General features: G+C 42.1%; 1 protein-coding gene across 1 annotated transcript; it reads left to right on the top strand.

Annotated features, from left to right (window-relative positions):
* Positions 1–86: 86 nt before the first annotated feature.
* Positions 87–18,366, top strand: CDNF (cerebral dopamine neurotrophic factor). The gene is made up of 4 exons (XM_033209891.1): positions 87–337; positions 9,888–10,015; positions 11,978–12,119; positions 17,476–18,366. Exons 1-4 carry the CDS (start codon positions 223–225, stop codon positions 17,652–17,654), a joined length of 564 nt encoding a protein of 187 aa, XP_033065782.1. The 5' UTR covers positions 87–222; the 3' UTR covers positions 17,655–18,366.
* The last annotated feature ends 6,682 nt before the right edge of the window (positions 18,367–25,048 follow it).

Below are 25,048 nucleotides of genomic sequence, written 5' to 3' on the forward strand. Positions count from 1 at the left end.
TGCACAGTGCGCACGCGCAACCAGGGAGGGCCGGGAAAAGGCTTTTACGCTCCGCCCCCTTCCTGTCCCTTCCGTGAGCGCCAATGGAAACTCTCAGTTCAGTTGCGTCATTTGTCCTGGCAACTACCGGCAGATTCTTTCCAACCTCGTACTCAGCTCGCTTCGGCAGTTCGGTGGGCGGTGGGTGCGGGTGGCGGAGGCGATTGAAGCTGCTGTCCCAGCATGTGGTGCGCGAGCCCAGTTGCCGTGGTGGCCTTTTGCGCCGGGCTTTGGGTCTCACACCCGGTGCTGGCGCAGGGCCAGGAGGCTGGGGGGCGACCGGGGGCCGACTGTGAAGGTGAGCGGTATGAGACCTGCTTGCATGGCGGCGGCCCCGCGCTGCAGCGCAACTGCTGTAGGCTTTGGCTTCTCCTGGCCCTGGCTATAAATAACTAATTTCACCCAGGAAATGCAGGCCCTGTCCCTCGTTTTAGATAGCCCAAACCCAGCTCGAGCAAAAGCTCAAGCCGGGCCCAGTGGCAACGTGAGGTCACGTTGTGGTTTTGCTGTGAATATTAAACTTCAGCAGTAAAAGCTGGTGGGTTTGTATTTGGATTAGAGTTTGTGCAAAGATTGCTAGATTCAGATGATCCTGGCGCCAGATTGATTCTGCTGCTTCCAACCAGTAAGATTTGCTTCCCCTTGCACAGAAGACGTCTTTCAAGTCCAAGCTAGTTGGTGACTCCCAAAAGGAAAACAAAACATGGCATTGAGTTGAGTGACTTAAATCAGAAAACATAGCTAATATTTGTTAGGACTCTATAGGTGAAAGTTGCTTGGCAAAGGAGTACACTGACTCCTTGGGAAAGAGGAATACGAAAGTGATTCCTTTTTGTTCACGGTATCTCACCTGTGAACTTGCAGTCAGAATACATGAGTCTGTGTCCCACCAAGTCCCCTAGCTCTGAGAGTTTGGTTTTTGCAAAATCAGCATACTCTAGAGATCTGTTAGCAAAGGCAAAGAAGTTAAGTGGCTATGCTAGCCCCTTCCTTCTGTACTCCTGCAGCGCTCACTCCATGTTTTACTGAAAATGATTAGTTTAAATGTATATGCCCTGAGCTGGAAAATATATCCCTAGAGAACAGGAAATTGTAGGTTCATCATATATGTTGAGTGAATGGATGGATATAGTCGTACTAAAGTTATGTTTTTGTTTTTTGTTTTTGTTTTTGTTTTTGTTTGAGACAGAGTCTCACTGTGTCACCCAGGCTGGAGTACAGTGGCACAATCTTGGCTCACTACAGCCTCCACCATCATGTTCCAGCGATTCTCCTGCCTCACCCTCCCGAGTAGCTGGTACTACAGGCACCACCACCACGCCCAACTAATTTTTATATTTTTCGTAGAGATGGAGTTTCACCATGTTGGCCAGACTGGTCTTGAACTCCTGGCCTCAGGTGATTGGCCCGTCTCAGCCTCCCAGAGTGCTGGGATTACAGGCGTGAGCCACAGCGGCCAGTCCTTAAAGTCTTAATAATTGGAGCCCAGCTTTCTATCAGCTCTGCAATAATTAAACTTTTCTCCAGAAATTTAAAATATCTACATGATGTTATTTGATATAAAGATATTTATTTAGCTAAGTTATAATTTTGCTCAAAACTGTGCTATAATTGTGTTCTATACTTTTAAAGCAGAATTTGTGAGGCAAAGACAATTGATTTGATGACTCATCTGGAGCTCCCACTTACAAACATTTCAGTAGAGACAGCATCTGGATTAATTAAGTGGAAAACTGATGCTGTCTGTCCTAAATTTATTACAGCATGCTGTGATTATTAACTTGCATGTCTGCTAACCTGTGTACATGTTTCATTTGTTAGGTAAAGAAGCCGTATAATCGCAGAGGAAAGACATAACAGTGTGGTGACTAAAAGAACTAGATTCTGCATCCAGCTGTATTACTGCTTATGAGTGATCCTCCCTCCTCAGCTTCCTTTCTTATTTACAACTTAATTTCTTCTCAATGTATAAGATTAAAATGCCATATTATATATACTCTAGAGTGAAGGTAAAAAAACTAAATGATTCATGAGCCGTCTCAGACCTATTGATATATTTTGTTACATTTATAAAATATTTTGAAAAAAATTAAATTCGCTGGGTACATTTTAAAATTGGGAAATTTTATGTAAAAATTCATATTTCTGGCTTTTCTCAAAAAACCAGATGACCTGGCAGGATTGGCCCTTATGGCAATATAGTAGAATTGGCTATTGGCTGCTCTTTTTAGAAAGGACGTGGGTTTTGAGTTGTTTGCCACCCCCACTCCGCCCCCAATTCAAATTGCTTAACTCTTCTTTTTCCTTGCCTGGTCCCTGTAGAGATTCAAGTTTGTGAATCCTACGTTAGCTAATGTGAGGTTTACTGGAAAAACGTAAATATTTCCAAGTCTCTTTTAAAGGATTATATTATGGGACTATTTTAAACAACTTTTTATTTTAAAATAATTATAGATTCACTTATAGAACTATCTTTAATAAACATAAAACCACAATGTAAATAAAAGAATGACGGCTATCTGAGGTTATTTTAGCAATAAAGACATCCTAGAAAACTTAAGAAGTTACTCATTTGTTAGGGCATTTATGGCAAGGTTATTCTCTTCATGTAAGTCCAGAAAATGAGTTTCCTTTCTTACCTTGACTTCTTTGTGGCGTGTGACACAACTGGCATCTTTCCTTTCAGGAACTATCTTCTCTTCATGGTCACGAGACTGCTTTTTTCCTTCGTGGCTCTGTGCCCACTTGTCCAGTGTGTCTTTGTGGGCTTCTGATCCTCTAGCCATGGCTTAGAATTTTCCAGGGTTCTGCCCTCTGCTCTTCTCTCTTCTCAGTCTACACACTCTTCTTGGCAACCCAAAGCAACCTACCTCCAGTCTAATAAATCTCTAAACTTATATCCACTGACCTTTCTAGAGTCCCAGACCTTGCGTCCAACTGACCAGTGAACATGCCCTCTTAGATATGGTATACCTCAACATTCACACAGTCAAAAAAACCAAGTCATCATCTCCTTCCCTTCTCACTCCACTAAACCTGTTACTGTCATGCTTATGGTGACAGCATGGGCCAACTACTTGGTCAACTAGCTTAGATTCTAGACTTCTCTTTCTCCCTTATCCCTTACAGCAAACCAATCACTGCATTGTTGATTGTACCTCCTGACTGGCCCTGCTCCTTTCTCCTTACCCAAGTCCAGGACTTCCTTGCAGACCTTCACCAGTTTTCCCTCCGTATTGTCAAAACAGCATTCTGCTGCTGCCTGTCTCCCTCCCATCTAGTCCCCTGGCAGGGCTATCGTATTATTTCCTTATTCAGTACTAATACTAAATAAGTCCTTATTAGTACTAATACTAAATTAAGTCCTTATTTAGTACTAATTAGTATTTAATACTATTAAATTAAATACTATTAAATTAGTATTTAATACTATTTAGTACTCAGCGGTTTCCCAGTTTCCTCCAGGTGCCGCTCTTTTGTTTTCCCACAGTATCTAACACACTTCTCATATTGTTTTGGTCTCCTCTGAAAGTCAAGGCAGTGTCTCTCACCACATCATTTCCAGCAGCTACCATACTGCATGGCATATGGTAGGTGCTCAGTTTGTTGAAGAAATGTATGCATATATGCTGTGATAAAATTTTGGGTACCTTACTGAGTCAAATGTACATCTTGAAAAGGACAAGTTAGTATTGCTAACTTTCATCAGCTAGATGATACATTGGCAGAATGATAGTTGAGGTATAGAAATCATGAAGGTATATTGTGGGAAATACTTAAGAGCAATGAGGCACTGGAATACTGGGGGTTTCTTTTGTATGAGAAAAGAATTAGAGGTTACTAGGAGACTTTGATGATAGCTTCTTTTTCTTTTTCTTCTTCTTTTTTTTTTTTTTTTTGAGACAGAGTCTAACTCTGTCGCCCAGGTTGGAGTGTAGGAGTGTAGTGGCACAGTCTCAGCTCACTGCAACCTCTGTCTCCCGGGCTCAAGTGATCCTCCCTCCTCAGCCTCCTGAGGAGCTGGACTACAGGTGCTTACCACTACGCCCAGCTAATTTTTTATATTTTTAATAGAGATGAGGTTTCACTGTGTTGCTCAGGCTGGTTTTGAACCCCTGAGCTCAAGTGATCCGCCAGCCTTGGCCTCCTAAAGTGCTGGGATTACAAGCGTGAACCCCCGTGCCTAGCCTAATGACAGTTTCTGGTGACTTGTAGCATTGATCATTACAGCGGGTTTCTTCTTTGCATACTGAATATATTTGCTAATTAAACTCAGCAAAATACATGTTGAGAGGGATCTCATTTTTCACATTTAACACAGCAGGCCCATTACACATTCCTTTTAACACTGTGCTCACTTGCCTTTTGGAATAACACTCACTCTTTGTTCTTAGCCTACTTCACTGCCTGCTCCTTTCAGTCTTTTTCTGGTTGTTTTCCATCCTCCCAGTTGCTAAACATTGGGATTTCACAAGGCTGAGACCCAGGACTGTGTCTCTTTTCCATCTCTCCTTACTTTGTGTTCTCATCTTAAAAACGCCATTTAAATGTTGATGGCTTCCAGATTTATATATTCATCCTAGAGCTTATACCTGATCTTCAGATTTCTCTATCTAGCTGCCTTCTCCCTGTTTCCAGTTGGATGTTATATTAGTCAAGGTTCTCCAGAGAAATAAAACCAATAGGACCGAACAGAACACATAATCTATATCTCTATATCTTCTTAATATCTATAATATCTATCTATATAAAAAGGGATTTATTATAAGGAGTTGACTCACAAGATTATGAAGGCTGAGAAGTCCAAAATCAGCAGTGTGGGCAAGCAGGCTGGAGACCCAGGAGAGCCTGTGGTACGAATGAAGTCTAAAGGGAGTCTGCTGGAGAATTCCCTCTCTGTCGGGGAGGCTGGTCTATTTCGTTCTAGTCAGGCCCTCAACTAGTTGGGTAAGGCCCACCTACATTATGGAGGCCAATCTGCCTTACTCAGAGTTCATCAATTTAAGTGTTAATTTCATCATTGCTGCATAAAATTAACCATCACAGATGTCTGGAAGCATCTTGAACTTCGTATGTCAAGACTGGATTCTGGCCAGGCGTGGTGGTTCACACCTGTAATCCAGCACTTTGGGAGGCTGAGGCAGGCGGATCACCTAAGGTTAGGAGTTAGAGACCAGCCTGGCCAACATAACGAAACCCCATCTCTACTAAAAATACAAAAATTAGCTAGGTGTGTTGACACGCACCTGTAATCCCAGCTACTCAGGAGGCTGAGGCACAAGAATCACTTCAATCTGGGAGTTGGAGCTTGCAGTGAGCCAAGATCATGCCACTGCACTCCAGCCTGGGCGACAGAGCAAGATTCTGTCTCAAAAAAAAAAAAAAAAAAATTAGATTCCTGCTTGTCACCATAAACTTGCTTCTCCTGCAGTCTTCCTCATTTCAGCAAATGGCAACTCCACGGTTCCAATTTCTTGGCCAAAATTATTGGGATTATCTTTGATTACTCTCTCTCTCACCCCCCAACTCTGACATGTTGCATCTGGTTCATTAGTGAATTATTTTGGCTCTTCCTTCAAGATAGGTCCAGAGTGTCACCACTTTTCCTGACTGCTATAGCTATTACCCTGGTCTAAGAGATGCAACTATTTTGAGAACCTCTAAACTGGTCAGCTGGTCTCCCTGCTTTCTTTTCTGCTTCCTTGTAGTCCTTTCTTTAGACAGCCTTCAGAGACATCCTTTATGAATCATGTCAGACCATAGCTCTTCTCTACTCAAAACCTTAAACGGCTTCCCTTCTCAGAGCGACATCCAGAGACCTCACCATGCTTGAAAGACCCTGGATGCCCCGGCATGCTGCTGCCTATTTGATCTCATTTGCTACACACCTCCCTCTTCCTCCCTCTACTTTAGCCACACTGGCCCTCTGGCTGTTCCTTGAAGCCACCAAGGACACTCCTGCATTTGAGCCTTGGTACTTGCTGTCCCTTCTGCCTGTGGAGTTCTTTCTCAAGTCATCCACTGAAATTGTTCTTCCACTTCCTTCAGGTGTCTGCTTGAATATGACTTTACCTAAGAGACCTTTCCTAACCAACCCATTAAGAATCATATTATTACTTTGTCACCCTCCATCCTCCTTACCATGTTTATGTTTATTCTTTGCTACCTATACCTTTATTTCTTCTATCAGATGTAACGCTCAAGGGCAAGGACTTTGTTTTCTTCATTACTGAATCTCAGGAACCTAGAACACTGTTTTGCACTTACTAGTCGCTTAATATTTGTTAAAAACATGAATGACCGGCTATTACATTTAGTATTCTGTTCATGTTGATAACATTAGAAATAAAAATATATGGGCTGGGCACAGTGGCTCATGCCTGTAATCCCAGCACTTTGGGAGGCCAAGGTGGGCAGATCACGAGGTGAGGAGATCGAGAGCATCCTGGCTAACACGGTGAAACCCCGTCTCTACTAAAAATACAAAAAATTAGCCAGGTGTGGTGGCACACGCCAGTAGTTCCAGCTACTCAGGAGGCTGAGACAGGAGAATTGCTTGAACCCCAGAAGGTGGAGGTTGCTGAGTGAGCTGAGATCGCATCACTGCACTCTAGCCTAGGCAACAGAGTGAGACTCTGTCTTGGAAAAAAATAAATAATAAAATTAAAAAAATATATATATATATATATATATGACTTTAAACTCTAAAAGATGACATGATTGGCCAGTCATCTAGAAACAGCTGAAAATAAAAAATGTGAAAATATTGTTAAGTATGAGTTGGGAAGGCATACCCAGAAGCCAACTACAGAGTAGAAGTGGGAGTCCAGTGGGTTGAAGGGGGCACCGAAGCTGGCTTTACCTTGAATCATTTGTTAGCCAGGTGATCTGAACTAAAGTTTTCATGGTTTTGGCTAAATGAACACAAGTCCCAGGCATTTCCAAGTTAGGAGTGTGAGAGCAGATCCTCTCCCAATGAATTCAGGGCCCCAAAGAACTAGCCCTTCATTATAAAGGGTGAACTGAAAATAACTACAACCTATTTCCATCTTTAGAGACTAAAAGAAATGGTTTAACTTGAACTTTTTTCCTGAGTAAAAGGAAAAACAAAACTCTTACTTGGTAACTCGTAATTAGAAGCTCATGCCCATAGGTAGGGGCCGAAGGCCCCATCACACTGCTAGGATGATCTGAAACATCTTGAACTGATCATTTAGTTGAAAGTGATTTTCATACCCTCAGGCATCAGCAAATGTGAGTCTTGTTCTTGGTTTTGTTTTGTTTTTTGAGATGGAGTTTCACTCTTGTCACCCAGACTGGAGTGCAATGGTATGATCTCGGCTCACTGAAACCTCCGCTCTGGGTTCAAGCATTTCTCCTGCCTCAGCCTTCCAAGTAGCTGGGATTACAGGTGCCCGCCACCACTCCTGGCTAATTTTTGTGTTTTTAGTAGAGACAGGTTTCACCATATTGGCCAGGCTGGTCTCAAACCTCTGACCTCAGGTGATCCACTCGCCTCAGCCTCCCAAAGTGCTGGGATTGCAGGCATAAGCCACTGCACCCAGCCAGCAAATGTGAGTCTTTCTTACAGGAACTCACATTCAACCTAGACCTCAAAGAATTCATACAGTTAAAGTTCTAAGAAATAGAGCTCTCTCTTAGAAAAGGCTCGAACCCCTAGGGAAGAAGGGCACAATAAGTGATAGCCAGCTGGGACAAAAAAACAGAAGAGGCACACCCCTGCAATGACTTCAGGTATTGGAATAATCAGGCATAGAAGTTAGGTTTTTTTATGTTTAAAGAAACATAGAACATAAACCTAACCCATCCCTACCCATAGGGGACTATAAGGAAATTTACCTTGACACTGAGCAAAGTAGAAAAAAGAAAAAATATATATCTCTGAGAGGTGATAACAACAAAACATCCCTCACTTGTATTTGCAGCCAAAGTTCACATCAGGGGCCCCAAAACTTCAAGCTATATATTTAGTTTAAAGCAGCACCTGGCTAGTTACCCTTAGGCCCTGAGAAATACAAACACAAATCCTTACTGGAAATAATGCTCATTCATCTCAGGCTTCAAACAATCTTCACAAATAAGATTTGAGGGGTATGAGTATCATGTGGTGCAAGATAAGCAAGCACACAAAGAAACAAGGCACCAGGAACAAGAACCTGTGGAAACAACAAACAGAAACGTACTCTGGGCCTGATGCAGTGGCTCACGCCTATAATCCCAGCACTTTGGGAGGCCGAGACGGGCGGATCACTTGAGGTCAGGAGTTTGAGACCAGCCTGGCCAACATGGTGAAACCTTTTATCTACTGAAAATATAAAAATTAGCCAGTCATGGTGGCAGGTACCTTTAATCCCAGCTACTCAAGGGGCTGAGGCAGGAGAATCACTTGAGCCAGGGAGGCAGAGGTTGCAGAGTAGAGATTGCGGCATTGCACTTCAGCCTGGGTGACAGAGTAAGACTTCGTCTTAAAAAAAATCTCTGAAGACTTCAGATACTGAAATTTTCAGACACAGATCATAAAATAATTATGTTTAGTGTGTTTGAAGATATAAAAAACAAGCTTGAAAATATCTTCAAGAAATAAGGAACTAGAAGAAATGACCTAACAAGCCTCCCATTTTAGCCTCCTCAGTAGCTGGGACCACAGCCTGTGCAGAGACAGAGTCTCACTGTGTTGCCCAGGCTGGTCTCAAACTCCTGGCCTCAAGAGATCCTCTCGCCTTGGCCTCCCAAAGCGTTGGGATTATAGGCGTGATCCACCGTGCCCAGCCTGGTTTCACTTTAGGCTCATAATGATGGAGATAAAGACTTATGCAGATCACCAAGGGGTTTCATTCAAGATTCTTATTCAGGTTTTTCTCTGTGCTTACAATTATGCTGTGCCAAAATGGTAGCCTATAGATGGGTATATTTTCTTTTAGGGTTAGCCAAATTTTGTGGAAAAGTTATTATTTTAGGTAGAACTTGGTTCCAATGATTGATTGATTTAATAAACTGATACGTGTCCACTGCATTTCGGCCCAATACTAAACTAATAGCAACAGGCCTGAAATCATTCTTTTTATTTATATTTTTTATTTTCTTGAGACAGGGGGTCTCGCTTTGTCACCCAGGCTGGAGTGCAGTGACTTGATCATAGCTCACTGCAGCCTCCATCTGCCAGGCTTAAGTGACCCTCCCACCTCAGCCTTTTGAGTAGCTCAGACTAGAGGCATGCATCACCATGCCTGGCATATATATATATATATATTTGTAGTAGAGACAGGGTCTCACTATGTTGTCCAGACTGACTTCAAACTCTTGGGCTCAAGTGATCTTTCTGCTTCTGCCTCCCAAAGTGCTGGGATTACAGGTGTGAGCCACCATGCCTGGCCCCCAAATCATTCTTACTTAGCATTGGAATCCACTGTCATGAAGCATTGACTCATATGGACTTTTTTTTTTTTTTTCTGTGAGACGGAGTCTTGCTCTGTTGCCAGGCTGGAGTGCAGTGGTAAGATCTCGGCTCACTGCAACCTCCACCTCCTGGGTTCAAGTGATTCTCCTGCCTCACCCTCCTGAGTAGCTGGGACTACAGGCGTGTGCCACCATGCCTGGCTAATTTTTTTGTATTTTAGTAGAGATGAGGTTTCACCATGTTGGCTGGGATGGTCTTGATCTCCTGACCTTGTGATCTGCCCACCTCAGCCTTTCACAGTGCTGGGATTACAGGCGTGAGCCACCATGCCTGGCCCCATATGGACTTTTTAATGTGGTTAGTGGGTCATATGCATAGGTGTGGTAGTGGTTAAGTTGTGCATGCAGACATATTTATTTGTTCCTTCCAGTATGTAAAGAATTCTTGAACCGATTCTACAAGTCATTGATAGACAGAGGAGTTCACTTTTCACTGGACACAATAGAGAAGGAATTGATCAGCTTTTGCTTGGATACCAAAGGAAAAGAAAACCGCCTGGTATGGTTAATTTCACCTTTCACTTTCCCCATGTGCTTGAAGAAAACTGCTAATAGTTTCATTTCTTAGACATGATGTCATCCTACTTATATGTTTGCCTCAAGCATGTCCATCTTAGAGCACGCAGCAAGCAGAAATCCATCTTCCAGTGACATGTAGTTCTGCGTGTTTTCATCCAGAATATTTCCAGTGTTACTTTACTTTCTGAGTCTACCACAGGCAACCAATTCTATGTTTTCTTTTTTCTTTTTTTTGAGAGAGAGTCTTGCTGTCTTGCCCAGGCTGGGGTGCAGTGTTGCAGTCTCAGCTCACTGCAACCTCTGCCTCCTGGGTTGAAAGCATTCTTGTGCCTCAGCCTCCCGAGTAGCTAGGATTACAGGTGTGCACCACCACACCCTGCTAATTGTTTATTTTTAGTAGAGACAGAGTTTCACCATGTTGGCCAGGGTGGTCTTGAACTCCTGACCTTAGGTGATCTGCCCGCCTCAGCCTCCCAAAGTGCTGGGATTACAAGTGTGAGCAACCATGCCCAGCCCAATTCTATGTTTTCTTAAATGAAATTATGAAACTGAATTCCTAATAAGAATTTACCATCGTAAGAGTGGGTGGGTTTTCCGTTTCTTACCAAGACAATTAGTCAAACTTATCAAAATATTTTACATTATTATTTGTATGTAATTAATGAAGTATTTATATTTTCTTCTAATGGCATTAATATGGTGTTTCCTGGGTATACACATATGGCTTGTTTCAAGATACTGTTTTATATCACTAAAGACAATTTGGGGCCAATTCCTTTTTGCCTAAAATTGTCAGATTGTCAGTTACATCTGCATGTTGACTGCTCACCATGGACATATTGTAAAGCTCATGCCGTTTATCTGTATCGATCTATATTTTTTTCAGACAGGGTCTCCCTCTGTTGCCCAGGCTGGAGTCCCCGTGATCTTTGCTCACTGGAGCTTCAACCTCCCAGGCTCAAGTGATCCTTCTACCTCAGTCTCCCAAGTATCTGGGACTAAGGCACATGCCACCATGTCCAGTTAATTTTGGGATTTTTTTTTTTTTTTTTTGTAGAGACGGGGTTTGACATTGTAGCCCAGGCTGATCTCAAAGTCCTGAGCTCGAGCAATCCACTCGCCTTGGCCTCCCAAAGTACTTGGATTACAGGTGTGAGCCACTGTGCCCAGCCAACGTTTATATTTTTAAATGTAAAATTCTGAAGTCAGGGAACTTGAATGTCAGAATTGCTGATGGGAAAAGGGTGGACTCTAGAGCCATGTGCTGGGTTTTGTAGTTTTGTCTCTTCTGTTGCTAGATGGGGGGGACTTCAGTTGGCTTGGGTATAAAATACAGAAAATAATAGTACTTAATTCACAGGATTGTTGTGAGGCATAAATAAGTTAATACCTTTAAAGCACTGAGAGCAGCACCTGGCACAGAGAAAATACTTAGTGTCAGCTCATTAGTCTTTGAATACCATGTGATTGTAGGGCACGTCTAATTAGGATGATCACGAGAATGGAGTCACTTGTTTCCTGGTGGCTTAGTCAGCAGGGGTTAAAATGTAATAGCTCAACCAGGAAAACGAGGTTAACCTCTTTCTTTTTCTTCTTCTCCTTCTTGTTCTTTTTTTTTTTTTTTTTTTTGAGATGGAGTCTCACTGTCGCCCAGGCTGGAGCGCCCTGACACGATCTCGGCTCACTGCAACCTCCGCCTCCTTGGTTCAAGCGAGCATGCCTGGCTAATTTTTGTAGTTTTAATAGAGATGGGGTTTCACCATGTTGGCCAGGCAGGTCTCGAACTCCTGACCTCAAATGATCTGCCCACCTCAACCTCCCAAAGTGCTGGGATTATGGGCATGAGCCACCGTGCCCAGCCTACCTCTTTCTTACTTCTTGATACTGTATTCCTTGCTGTCTTCATTGTCTGGAACACTCAATTCTCTTCATTTTCCTTAAGTGCTATTATCTAGGAGCCACAAAAGACGCAGCCACGAAGATCCTAAGTGAAGTCACACGCCCAATGAGCGTGCATATGCCTGCAATGAAGATTTGTGAGAAGTTGAAGAAGTTGGATAGCCAGATCTGTGAGCTGAAATATGGTATCACATAGCCCCATGTTTTTCCCAGTAGGTCCAATGGATTCCCAAACCTCTAACCTTGGGGCCATGCCTTCTAAAAATTCAGTGTTAAAAGGAAAGGAATTCACCACTCATCCATAAGTTGCTGGGCTGATGAATGGTACCTATGGCCATTTGAGTTTTGTTGCGGGAAGACAAATAAATAGTACAGGCATAATTAGCATTAGGTTAAAATTGCCAACGAGGCTGGGCGCGGTGGCTCAGGCCTTTAATCCCAGCACTTTGGGAGGCCAAGACGAGTGGATCGCAAGGTCAGGAGTTCAAGACCATCCTGGTCAATATAGTGAAACCCTGTCTCTACTAAAAAAATACAAAAAAAATTAGCTGGGCGTGGTGGCAGGCGCCTGTAGTCCCACCTACTTGGGAGGCTGAAGGAGGAGAATCACTTGAACCTGGGAGGTGGAGGTTGCAGTGAGCCGAGATCCTGCCACTGCACTCCAGCCTGGGTGATAGAGCAAGACTCCGTCTCAAAAAAAAAAAAAAAAAATTGCCACCAAAATCACAGAGTTTAAACTCCTAACACACGAAGACAATGCCAGATATGTATGTCAAGGAAAATCTCAACATATGAAGAGAGCAGCTACTCCCTCCTGGTGATTTAGATCATGGTAATCTATTAAAACAAAATTGGTACCTATTCAAAGATGAGACAAGGACTTTGAAGATGTAAAGATGACTATGACTTCCTTCCTAGGCAGAGCTCCCGTTCTGCCAGCTTTAAATGATAAGAAATTGGTTATTCACATCAAATCAGGTTTTGCCTGGTGAAATAGCTTATCAGAGGGTGCCCAAAACAAACAGCAAGGCAAGGAAGGAGATGTCCTATGTTTTTGTTGTTGTTGTTGTTGTTTTGAGACGAAGTCTCACTTTGTCACCGGGCTGGAGTGCAGTGATGGGATCTTGGCTCACTGCAACCCCTGTCTCGCGGGTTCAAGCGATTCTCCTGCTCAGCCTCCCAAGTAGCTGGGATTACAGGCACGCACCACCATGCCTGGCTAATTTTTGTATTTTTATTAGAGACGAGGTTTCGCCATATTGGCCAGGCTGATCTTGAACTCCTGACCTCAGGTGATCCACCTGCGTTGGTCTCTCAACGTGCTGGGATTACAGGTGTAAGCCACCATGCCCGGCCAGGAGATGTCCTATTTTAAAACGTTATCCTTGGCCCCATACATTTCACATGGATAGATCTATTCTTTTACCATGATTTGTATCTGGGCTAGACATTTAGGTAGATTGAGTGGGTGTCATAAAAGGATGGGGAATTCCTTCCTCAGCCTATCCATGACACCTGAAATCCCACTCCATTCCTTTTGTTTAAGTCATTGTTTTACATACATTACATATCCAATGTAGTACTGTCAACTACCTAAGTAATTAACATCCATCTCTAAGTTATTTTAGTCTTATTTTCCAACACAGCCGTGTAATAGTCCTATGTACCTATACCCACATAACTAGGTGTAAGTAGGTTTACTGTTGAAAGTTACTAAAGGCAACCTACTTCTCAACTTGCAAAGCACAAATCCTAACTTCCAGGGTAGTTATTAGAGTAGGCATCCCTTTTTTATTGGCTTCCAAGCCATGAAATAGGGGCAGAAATCACTGAGTCCGTATAAACAATATTCACAAACCTGGCCGGATGCGACAGCTCACACTTGTAACCTCAGCACTTTGGGAGGCCAAGGCAGGCAGATCTTTAGAGCCCAGGAGTTCAAGACCAACCTGGGCAACATGGTGAAACCCCATCTCTACAAAAATACAAAAATTAGCCAGGTGTGGTGTTGAGTGCCTGTAGTCCTAACTATTCAGGAGGTTGAAGTGGGAGGATCTGAGCCTGGGAGGTCAAGGCTCTGGTGAACTGTGATTTTTTCATCGCACTCCAGCCTGAGTGACAGAGTGAAACCCCATCTAAAAAATAAATAGATAAAATAAAAATAAATAAAAGCCAATATCACAAACCTCTTCTGATTTTTTTAATTCAACAATTTTATTATGAATAATTTCTCCTATATCCAAGGAATCTTACAAGGCTCCTTAAACAATGGAAAAACAAATCAGATATTATTGAGAAGAAATGACTACCTAATGTTTTGGCGATGCTGGCCACTAGAGGCCCTTGGGGAGCTGTGAACTAGTTCTAATCTTTGTGTGGCCCTTTGGAGTTTGGGGGCATCCCAGAGGTTTTCCTCTTTTTAAAGTTAATGCCAGATACCAAGTTCTATAGAAAAACTCAAAGAAACTACTGACATTTACAAAAAAAAAAGTATTTTTCTCCTTCAGTCTCTTATCTTGAATAGACTAATAGTTCTTAATTATCCTCCCCAGCTATTGTGAGCAGGAAAGATAAGATTAAACAGGGACCTTTGTGCTGTGGAAGATTAATAACTTGGGCTATACAAGTTTCTACTTTAAAAAGTTTTCTATCAAATCAGACGTGAAATTAACAAGCAAGACAAGTGTGGAGTTGGCGTATGTTTTCAATTAGGAAGGTGCCATTTGGTTTTTGACCTGAAAAGAATGTTTTCATTTGCTTGCTTTGTGTTTAAAAAGGATAGGGAATTATTATAAAAATGTAAGGGTTCTCTGGAGCACAGTATATAGCTGACCCTCCAAATACAAAAGTCTTTTAACATCAAACTTTTAAATTAGAACAGAGTTACTGGAAAGTTTTGACAAATAATTTGACAAATATTAGGTTTTTAATGTTTTTAAATGTTGTGTTCTACTATGCAGAGGTAAAAAAGAGAAAGAACTTTCAAGAGAAGTAAGGCTGAAAAAATTCTAGGCTGCCACTAATTGTTTAATAAATAAACTTAATGTTGTATTCATGGTCAAAGTGAACACCGGACAAGTGGGGAGGGGCAAAAAACACCTTTTTTTTTTTTTTTTTTTGACAGTCTCGCTGTGTCACCCAGGCTGGAGTGCAGTGATCTCTGCTTACTGCAACCTCAACTTCCTGGGTTCAAGAGATTGTCCTGCCTCAGCCTCCTGAGTTGCTGGGATTACAGGTGTGTGCCATCACACCCATCTAGACTTTCTTTTGAAAGAGGAAAAGTACCTCTTTCTGATAGGAAAATTATAATTATTGGTATATTACAGATGAGCTTATTTTTTTTTCTATTTAGACTTTTTCTCAATCTTTTCAGCAATTGAGAAGTAACTGAGTTCTTGATATTTTCCGCACACAATCTATAAACAGGAAAATAGTAGTCCTGCTAGAGGAGATTAGATGTTAGTGACAAGCATCATTGGCAAGAATTTTAGAAGCCAGGTTGGCTGGCACCAAAGCACTAGCATTGGAGAAGTGGGAATAACACAAAAGGGCTTTATGTGCTGTAATAATTGAGCAACCTAATCCCAGTAGGGGCTGGGCATCAGGTGAGTTTCAAAACAGAGATCCCAAACAATTAAGGTTCAGCGAGAATATTCCTGATTTTATTCACGTGTTTGCATTTCTTTCCATTTTTATTTAAAACCCAATAGTGCTTTGTCATGTGTATATGCTCATTTGCTTTGCCAAAGATACATCTTCCTAGAAAAAGTGAACCATAACTTTTTGCTGGTTAATTACAATCTATGGCTTTCAAGTTGGCCACAAACCAAGGCCATCCCAAAGTAACTGATTGGCTCTTATGAGTTTCCTTCTTGTTACCTTAACAGTAGCAATTTGGATACAGTGCTATTTGTTTTAGGAATACTGAGCTTGAGAATGCTCCAAATGGTAGTAAACATTGTGGAACTACATAGGCCCTTAGTTTTGAAGCAAATATAATCTCTCGGAAAGAAAGTCAAATTAAAAACACAAATTATCCCAATAACTTTGTATACGCCATTGTCCTTCACTACCTGTGCAGGAGGGGTTCTGGGACCCTACTCGGACACTAAAATCCTGATGCTTAAGTATTTGCGTATAACCTATGCACATCTTCTCTCCTGTATACTCTAAATCATCTCTAGATTACTTATAATACTTAATACAATGAAAATGCTATTTGTATTAGTCTGTTTCCGCATTGCTGTAAAGAACTATCGGTCAGGCACGGTGGCTCACACCTGTAATCCTAGCACTTTGGGAGGCCGAGGCGGGCAGATCAGCTAAGGTGAGGAGTTCAAGACCAGCTTGGCCAACATGGTGAAACCCTGTCTCTACTAAAATACAAAAATTAGCCGAGCATGATGGCGGGTGCCTGTAATCCCAGCTACTTGGGAGGCTGAGACAGGAGAATCGCTTGTACCTTGGAGATGGTGGTTGTGGTGAGCAGAGATTGCGCCACTGCACTCCAGGCTGAGCAAGACTCCGTCTCAAAAAAAAGAAAAAAAATTAAAAAAAAAAAAGAAAAAGAACTATCTAAGACTGGGTAATTTATAAAGAAAAGAGGTTTAATTGGCTCACGGCTACACAGGCTATACAAGAAGCATGGCTGGGGAGGCCTCAGGAAACTTACAATCATGGCAGAAGGCAAAGAGGAAGAGGCATGTCTTAGATGACTGCAGCAGGAGGAAGAGCGCAAAGGGGGAGGTGCTACACTTTGAAACAAACAGATCCCGTGAGAACTCACTATCATGAGAAAAGCTAGGGTGAAGTCCACCCCCATGATCCAGTCACCTCTCAACAGCCCCTTCTCCAACAGTGGGGATTACAATTCCACATGAGATTTGGGTGGGGACACAAATCCAACCCATATCATTGTAAATAGTTGTTATACTGTATTACTGTATTATTTGTTTTTTTTTTTTTTCTTCGAGACAGAGTCTCAATCTGTCTCCCAGGCTGGAGTGCCGTGGTGTGATCTCCGCTCACTGCAACCTCAATCTCCCAAGTTCCAGAAATTCTCCTGCCTCAGCCTCCCAAGTAGCTGGGATTACAGGCACGCCAGCACCATGCTCACTTATTTTTTATTTTTTTTAGTAGAGATGGGTTTTCACCGTGTTGGCCAGGCTGGTCTCGAACTCCTGACCTCAGGTGATCCACCTGCCTCGGCCTCCCAAAGTGCTGGGATTACAGGCGTGAGCCCCCGTGCCCAGCCCTGTTTGTATTTTTTAATTGTTGTAGTGTTATCTTTAATTTGTTTAGAATATTTTTGATCTGTGGTTGGTTGAGTCTGCAGATGCAGAACCCACTAATAGAGAGGGCCGCTGTACCGCATTTTCCTCTGGGTGTGTCTTGGTTTCCATGGAAACTGGAATCGTTGCCCACCTTGGATCATAGGGTAGTCAGCACGGGATAAGCAAACTATATGCCTTTTGAAGTGATTCATAGGGATTTCTTTTTCCATTTGTTTTGTAATTGGCTTTTTTCCTTTTTGTCATCTAGAAAAAACACTGGACTTGGCATCAGTTGACCTGCGGAAGATGAGAGTGGCAGAGCTGAAGCAGATCCTGCATAGCTGGGGGGAGGAGTGCAGGGCCTGTGCGGAAAAAACTGACTATGTGAATCTGATCCAAGAACTGGCCCCCAAGTATGCAGCCACACACCCCAAAACAGAGCTCTGATCTCCAACGCCAGCACATTTGTGACTTGTAATTAGAGAGAAAAATGACCCTCTAGTATATGGACATGTTGATTAAGGGTAACTGGGAAATACATCATATTTGGTCTCATGCTTTTTGTGTTGGTATTATTCCGCAGAATTTTGTTACCTGGGTTTATGAGTAAAACTAATACTACTGATAACTTATATTTGCAATGTACCAAAAGCTAAAAGTTCCTTTCTCATAAGTTTCTTGGAAGGACTACGTCAGTTTTCATTGCCTGTCTCTTAAAAGTGACCTACTGACAAATTGATGGAGTAAATTGATTCCAAGAAAGAAGGCGGCGTTCAGAGACTCCTCTCTGGATGCAATTTTAAAATATGTTGGACTACAGCAAAAGACACAACAGTCAGCTTAGTTAATGCACAACTTCAATCCCAAATACAGAATCAAAAGTTTTTCTAAAGTAAATGTTCTGTTTCCACTCTACATTGTAGCTCTCTTTGGTATCAGAAATGGTCAGGCAGGAGTACTGGTTTTTCCCATTGGAAGAAAACCCACTTAAACCTACTTGAAGAAAATAGAGAGATCAAGAACCCCTCTAAGTATAGCCAGTGTTTGGCAATTATATTAATTGAACCAAGCTTAAGGTCTTTTTCACTCCTTACAGTCACATATCAGACAAGTTTTTGATAGAAGATTAAAGCATATTAAAAACACTCATAGACAACTTGGAACGTTACCATTCTTAATGCTATTTTATCAGTTTGCAGTTGTAAAATCGTTTTTGGTTTCATTTTCTGGCCACATAAGAATAAGAAACCCACAGTAGGAGTGGCTGCCTCTGTGTGGCAGGTAGAGCTGGGGAATACTGAAAAAACATTTCCTTGGAACTTTCTGGAGTGATGGGAATGTCCTATATCTTGATTGGCATGTGGATTACATGGGTAAATAAGATTGTCCTCTGGCAGAAAAATTAAGATCTGGGCATTTTATTGTATGTACATAATATCTTTAAAAACTGCTGTAGAAAAATTATATGGAAATTAACTAAAATTAATTAATTCAATACACCTTGTTTGCCAGGCACAGTGGCTCACACCTGTAATCCCAGCACCTTGGGGGGTCAAGGCGGGAGGATCGGTGGAGCCTAGGAGTTAGAGATCAGCCTGGGCAACAGAGGCTCCGTCTCCACCAAAAAATTTAAAATTAGCTGCTCATGATAGTGTGTACCTGGCCCGGCGCGGTGGCTCACGCCTGTAATCCCAGCACTTTGGGAGGCCGAGACGGGCGGATCACGAGGTCAGGAGATCGAGACCATCCTGGCTAACATGGTGAAACCCCGTCTCTACTAAAAATACAAAAACTAGCCGGGCGAGGTGGCGGCGCCTGTAGTCCCAGCTACTCGGGAGGCTGAGGCAGGAGAATGGCGGGAACCCGGGAGGCGGAGCTTGCAGTGAGCTGAGATCCGGCCACAGCACTCCAGCCTGGGCGACAGAGCCAGACTCCGTCTCAAAAAAAAAAAAAAAAAAAAAGATAGTGTGTACCTGTAGTCCCAGCTACTGGGGAAGCTGAGGTGGGAGGACTGCTTGAGCCCAAGAGGTGGAGTCTACAGTGAGCTTGTATTCCTGCCACTGCACTTCAGCCTGGGCAATACAGCAAGACCCTGCCAGAAATTATGAAAAAACAAACAAAAAAGCCCACCTTGTTCATTCAAAGAATTGCATTTACTAGCTGGGATTGTTTTCAGGGAGTGGAGGAGAAATTTTCAGACTGAAAATATACACCGAAAGCATAATTTTTAATTCTAAATGCTGCAGAGGTAAATGAATTTTCAGCTGGGCAGCTGAGAGGTCAGAGAGTTAGTGGTTCCCAGGGAAATATATATATGATGTAACTGAAAAGTGAGAATAAGAAAGCTGTGATGTAAAGAATGGTTAAAGTCATTATTGTTTCTGAATTTTGGCAGCTTCATTATCATGTGTAAAACATCTACTTTATTTTGAATTTTATCTTCAAAAAAACCAAAGTTAGTTGTTGGTTGTTTTTGTTTCTTTGAGACAGAGTCTTGCTCTGTTGCCCAGGCTGGAGTGCAGTGGCACAATCTTAGCTCACTGCAAACTCAGCCTCCTGGGTTCAAGTGATTCTCCTGCCTCACCCTCCCGAGTAGCTGGGATTACAGGTGCCCACCACTATGCCCGGCTAATTTTTTTGTATTTTTAGTAGAGATGGGGTTTTGCCATGTTGGCCAGGCTGGTTTTGAACTCCTGGCCTCAAGTGATCCACCCGCCTCAGCCTCCCAAAGTGCTGGGATTATAGGCATAAACCACCACGACTGGCCTCTGCAGAGTTTTCTTTTTTAAACTGCTTATAACCTTTATATTTGTTTTTATTTTTGCATTTTGAACCTATCAAGAAATGTGTAGTTTGAAAATATTATGTTTGGTGTCTGACCTCAAAATCAGGTCGCATTTCTATGTCTTTTTTTCAGGATACAAATTGAGGTAATAGAAACAGTGCTCAGCCAGTCATTTATATCCATGGTGTTTAGTCTGGTGTTTTTTTGTTTTTTGTTTTGTTTTGGACAGAGTCTCACTCTGTCACCCAGGCTGGTATGCAGTGGTGCTCTCAGTTCACTGCAAACTTTGCCTCCAGGGTGCAAGTGATTCTCCTCTTCAGCCTCCCCAGTAGCTGGGATTACAGGCGTGCACCACCACACCTGGCTAATTTTTGTATTTTTAGTAAAGATAGGGTCTCACCATGTTGTCCAGGGTGGTCTCAAACTCCTGACCTCAAGCGATCCACCCACCTCATCCTCCCAAAGTGCTGGGATTATAGGCATGAGCCACTGTGCCCAGTCTAGCCTGTTTGTTTTTTTGTTTTTTTTTAAAGAGAATTTACATCAGTGCTTCTCAAACTGCACATATGGTGTTTATCACAGCACAGTCCACAATTGCAGAGATATGGAATCAACCTAAGTGTCCATCAACTGCTAAGTGAATAAAGAAAATGTATTTATGTTATCAGGCATAACATAAACATAATACAGCATGGAATACTACTCAGCCATCAAAAAGAACAAAATCATGTCTTTTGCAGCAACTTGGAGGGAACCGGAGGACATTATTCTAACTGAAGTCACTCAGGAATGGAAGACTAAACCTGTATGTACAAACCAGTATGTTTTCACTTACAAGTGGGAGCTAAGCTATAGGGTAAGCAGAGACATAAAGAGTGGTATAATGGACATTGGTGATTCAGAAGCAGGGAGGGTGGGAGGAAAGTGAAGGATATAAAACTACATATTGGGTACAATGTATGCTACCTGGGTGACAGGTGAGCCAAAATCTCAAACTTCACCACCATACAATTCATCTATGTAATCAAAAACCACTTGTACCTCAAAAGCTATTGAAATAAAAAATAAATAGCTGAAGAGTGCAAACAAACAAACAAAAACTGGGCATAGAGGCAGTCTTGTTAAAGTAGGGGTTCTGATTCAGTGGGTCTGGGGTGGGCCTGAGATTCTGCATTTCTAGTGAGCTACCAAGTGATGGCGACACTACCCTTCCAGGACCATGCTTTGAGTAGCAAAGGCCTAGGTCCAGGATCCTGCAATTGATACATACTTTTTCCCTTTGTCAGTATCAACCTAAATAGTAAACAGAGAAAGTCTCTCTAAAAAGAGATGTTTATTTGGGGATAGAGCATTGCAATGGGAATATGCAAGCCTTAGTAAACTATGCGTACTCAAGGGAGGTAAAGGAAGACAAAGGTTTTTAAAAGTAAAAATGAGGGGCTGGGTGCAGTGGCTCACACCTGTAATCCCAGCACTTTGGGAGGCTGAGGCGGGTGGATCACCTGAGGTCAAGGGTTCAAGACCAGCCCGGCTAGCATGGTGAAACCCCGTATCTACTAAAAACACAAAAAAATTAGCTGGGCCTGTTGGTAATCTTAGCTACTGGGGGAGGCTGAGGCAGAAGAATCGCTTGAACCTGTGAGATGGAGGTTGCAGTGAGCCGAGATCATGCCACTCCACTCCAGCCTGGGTGATGGAGTGAGACTCTATCTATCTCAAAAAAAAAAAGAGGAGGATTGCATAATTGTTTTGAAATAATTTTTCTAGACCACAAAGATCAATCATAAAGGTGGTGCTAGTCTGAGTTTGGACAGATAGTCTCCGGGCTGATGCCCTTGCAAAAGAATTTTCTTGTGTGAAGTTGTGATGGCTTTTGTGGAAGATTATGATTTTTCGAGTCTTTTGTGATTGTTTACGTTATCAGGCCTACAAGCCTGAGAACCCTCTTTTCATGGCCTCCCCCAGCTCTGTTTTCAGGGTTTTCTTAACATTTGTGACTCCATTCTGATTCTCATGACTTTCACACCAGTCTTGATCAGTTATGTTTTTAATAGAGTTGAATGTAACAATAACAGCAACAACAACAAAATGAAACAAAAAAGTGTACAAGAGTTTATTCTCCCACATAAAAGAAGTCCAGAAGTAGCCAGTCCAGGGTAAATATGGCAGTTCCACAAAGTTATTAGGGACTCAGCTTGAACTTTTTGCTTCCCATCCTGGTGGTGGGTTTCATTTCTAACCCATGGGCCTAGTTGGATGCTGTAATTTGCTATTTCAGAAGGGAGAAGGCATGAAAGAACTTGCCTCTAATCTGAGCCCCCTTTTTCTTTTCTTTTCTTTTTTTTTTTTTGAGATGGAGTCTGGCTCTGTGGCCCAGGCTGGAGTGCAATGGCATAATCTCTGCTCACTGCAATCTCCGCCTCCCGGGTTCAAGCGATCCTCCTGCCTCAGTCTTCCGAGTAGCTGGGATTATAAGCATGCATCACCACATCCAGCTAATTTTTGTATTTTTACTAGAGATGGGGTTTCACCATGTTGGCCAGGATGGTCTCGATCTCCTGACCTCGTGATCCTCCCGCCTCTGCCTCCCAAAGGGCTGGGATTACAGGCGTGAGCCACCGTGCCTGGCTACATCTTTTTTTTTTTTTTTTCTTTTGAGACAGAGTCTCACTCTGTTGCCCAGGCTGGAGTGCTGGCCTAATCTTGGCTCACTACAACCTCTGCCTCCCCGGTTCAGCAGTTCTTGTGCCTCATCCTACCGAGTAGCTGGGATTACAGGCACCTGCCACCACACTGGGCAAATTTTTTTGTATTTTTAGTAGAGATGGGGTTTCACCATGTTGGCCAGGCTGGTCTTGAACTCCTGACCTCAGTTGATCCACCCACCTTGGCCTCCCAAAGTGCTGGGATTACAGGCGTGAGCTACTGCACTCAGCCCTGAGCTCACTTCTTTAAGGGAGCCTCCCTCCTTCTATCTGCCTCCACTCCCACCCTCACGTCCCATGTAACACTGTGCTTATATACCATTGACCAGAGCTTTTTTATTAAAAATATTTTTAAAAATTTTTTTATTTTTTAACTTTAGGTTCGGGAGTACATGTGCAGGTTTGTTATATAGGTAAACTTGTGTCATGAGGGTTTGTCGTACAGATTCTTTCGTCACTCAGGTATTAAGCCTAGCACTCATTAGTTACTTTTCCTGATCCTCTCCCTCCTCCTAGTCTCCACCCTCCAATAGGGCCCCGTGTCTGTCGTCCCCATCTATGTGTCCATGTGTTCTCATTATTTAGCTCTCACTTATAAGTAAGAACATGTAGTATTTGGTTTTCTGTTCTTGTATTAGTTTGCTAAGAATAATGGCCTCCAGCTAGCTCCATTCATGTTCCTTCAAAAGACAAGATCTTGTTCTTTTTTATGACTGTGTAGTATTCCATGATGTATATGTACCATATTTTCTTTATCCAGTCTACCACTGATAGGCATTTAGGTTGATTCCGTGTCTTTGCTATTGTGAAAAGTGCTATAACGAACATACACATGCATGCATCTTTTTTTTTTTTTTTTAGACAGTCTCACTCTGTCGCCCAAGCTGGAGTGAAGTGGCATGCTCTCAGCTCACTGCAACCTCTGCCTCCCAGGTTCAAGTGATTCTTGTACCTCAGCCTCCCGAGTAGCTGGGATTACAGGCACGCACCACCAAGCCTGGCTAACTTTTATATTTTTAGTAGAGACGGGGTTTCACCATGTTGACCAGACTGGGTCTTGAACTCCTGACCTCAAGTGATTCGCCTGCCTCAGCCTCTCAAAGAGCTGGGATTACAGGCGTGAACCACTGTGCCTGGCTGCATGTATCTTTATGATAGAATGATTTATATTCCTTTGGTCTACCCAGTAATGGGTTTGCTAGGTTCAATCACTGACCAGGACTTAATCACATGTCCAACTTGGCTGCAAAGGAGTTCAGGAAATAATATCTTTTGGTAGGCTTCATTGCTACCCAAATAAAATCATCTATATATGATGAATATATATATGAACATATGTGTGTATATATAATATATACATTTATATATAACATATAATATATATTTATAACATATAATATATAATTATAATATATAATATATATTTATAATATATAATATACAATATACTATAAAATTACATTAATTATTATATTATATTAACACAAATTATATATTAATTATATATTATATTAATAACATATTAATACATAATTATATAACAATATATTATTATATAATATATTGATTATTATATAATATATTAATTATATATAATACAATATATAATATATAATATATTCATATATGTATATATATGAATATACACATAGACACTTTTTTTTTTTGGTTACTGAGGAAGAAGGAGGAAATAGTCTATGGCCACAAACCATCTTTGCCATACAGCATAAATTTTTCCTAACTCTGCATCTTAGTGATGATTCCTGGTTATGATACCTTCAATAACTCTTGCTCCTCCTTGCTATTTGCATCTTCCATAGATGTAGGTAGTTACGCATTTCCCTCTTTTTTGATTTGATGATAAGTAGTTACTATTTTTCCTTTTTAATTTTTAATCACTACTCCTCTCACTGTGCTGTGCATGTGTTTGTGTGTATATGCATTTTTTATCTGTATTTTCTCCCCAAATCCATAAGCATACAATATTTAGAAGTCGAACATTCCAACAAAAGTGTCAAAACTCTAGGCTAAAAACTTTCATCCAGCCCAGGTGTGGTAGCTCACGCCTATAATCCCAGCACTTTGGGAGGTTGAGGTGGGAGGATTGCTTGAGCCCAGGAGTTTAAGATCAGCCTGGGCGACATAGTGAGACCCCATCTCTACAAAAAATAAAAAATTACCTGGGAGTGCATTGTGGTGCACACCTGTGGTCCTAGCTACAAGGGAGGCTGAAGAGGGAGGATCACTTGAGCCCAGGAAATCAAAGCTACAGTGAGTTGTGATCGCGCCACTGCACTCCAGCCTAGGTGACAGAGCGAGACCCTATTTCAAACAAAACAAAACCAAAGAAC

This window comes from Trachypithecus francoisi, unplaced genomic scaffold, assembly GCF_009764315.1.
Source record: "Trachypithecus francoisi isolate TF-2019V2 unplaced genomic scaffold, Tfra_2.0 Lachesis_group9, whole genome shotgun sequence".
Classification (NCBI taxonomy): Eukaryota; Metazoa; Chordata; class Mammalia; order Primates; family Cercopithecidae; genus Trachypithecus; species Trachypithecus francoisi.

What these genes read in the sequence shown, in the direction of transcription:
- CDNF (XM_033209891.1), top strand. Translation starts at nt 223, where the DNA reads ATGTGGTGCGCGAGCCCAGTTGCCGTGGTGGCCTTTTGCGCCGGGCTT. An exon ending in ACCGGGGGCCGACTGTGAAG is followed by an intron (nt 338 to 9,887) that starts GTGAGCGGTATG and finishes TGTTCCTTCCAG; the next exon opens with TATGTAAAGAATTCTTGAAC. An exon ending in AAGGAAAAGAAAACCGCCTG is followed by an intron (nt 10,016 to 11,977) that starts GTATGGTTAATT and finishes ATTTTCCTTAAG; the next exon opens with TGCTATTATCTAGGAGCCAC.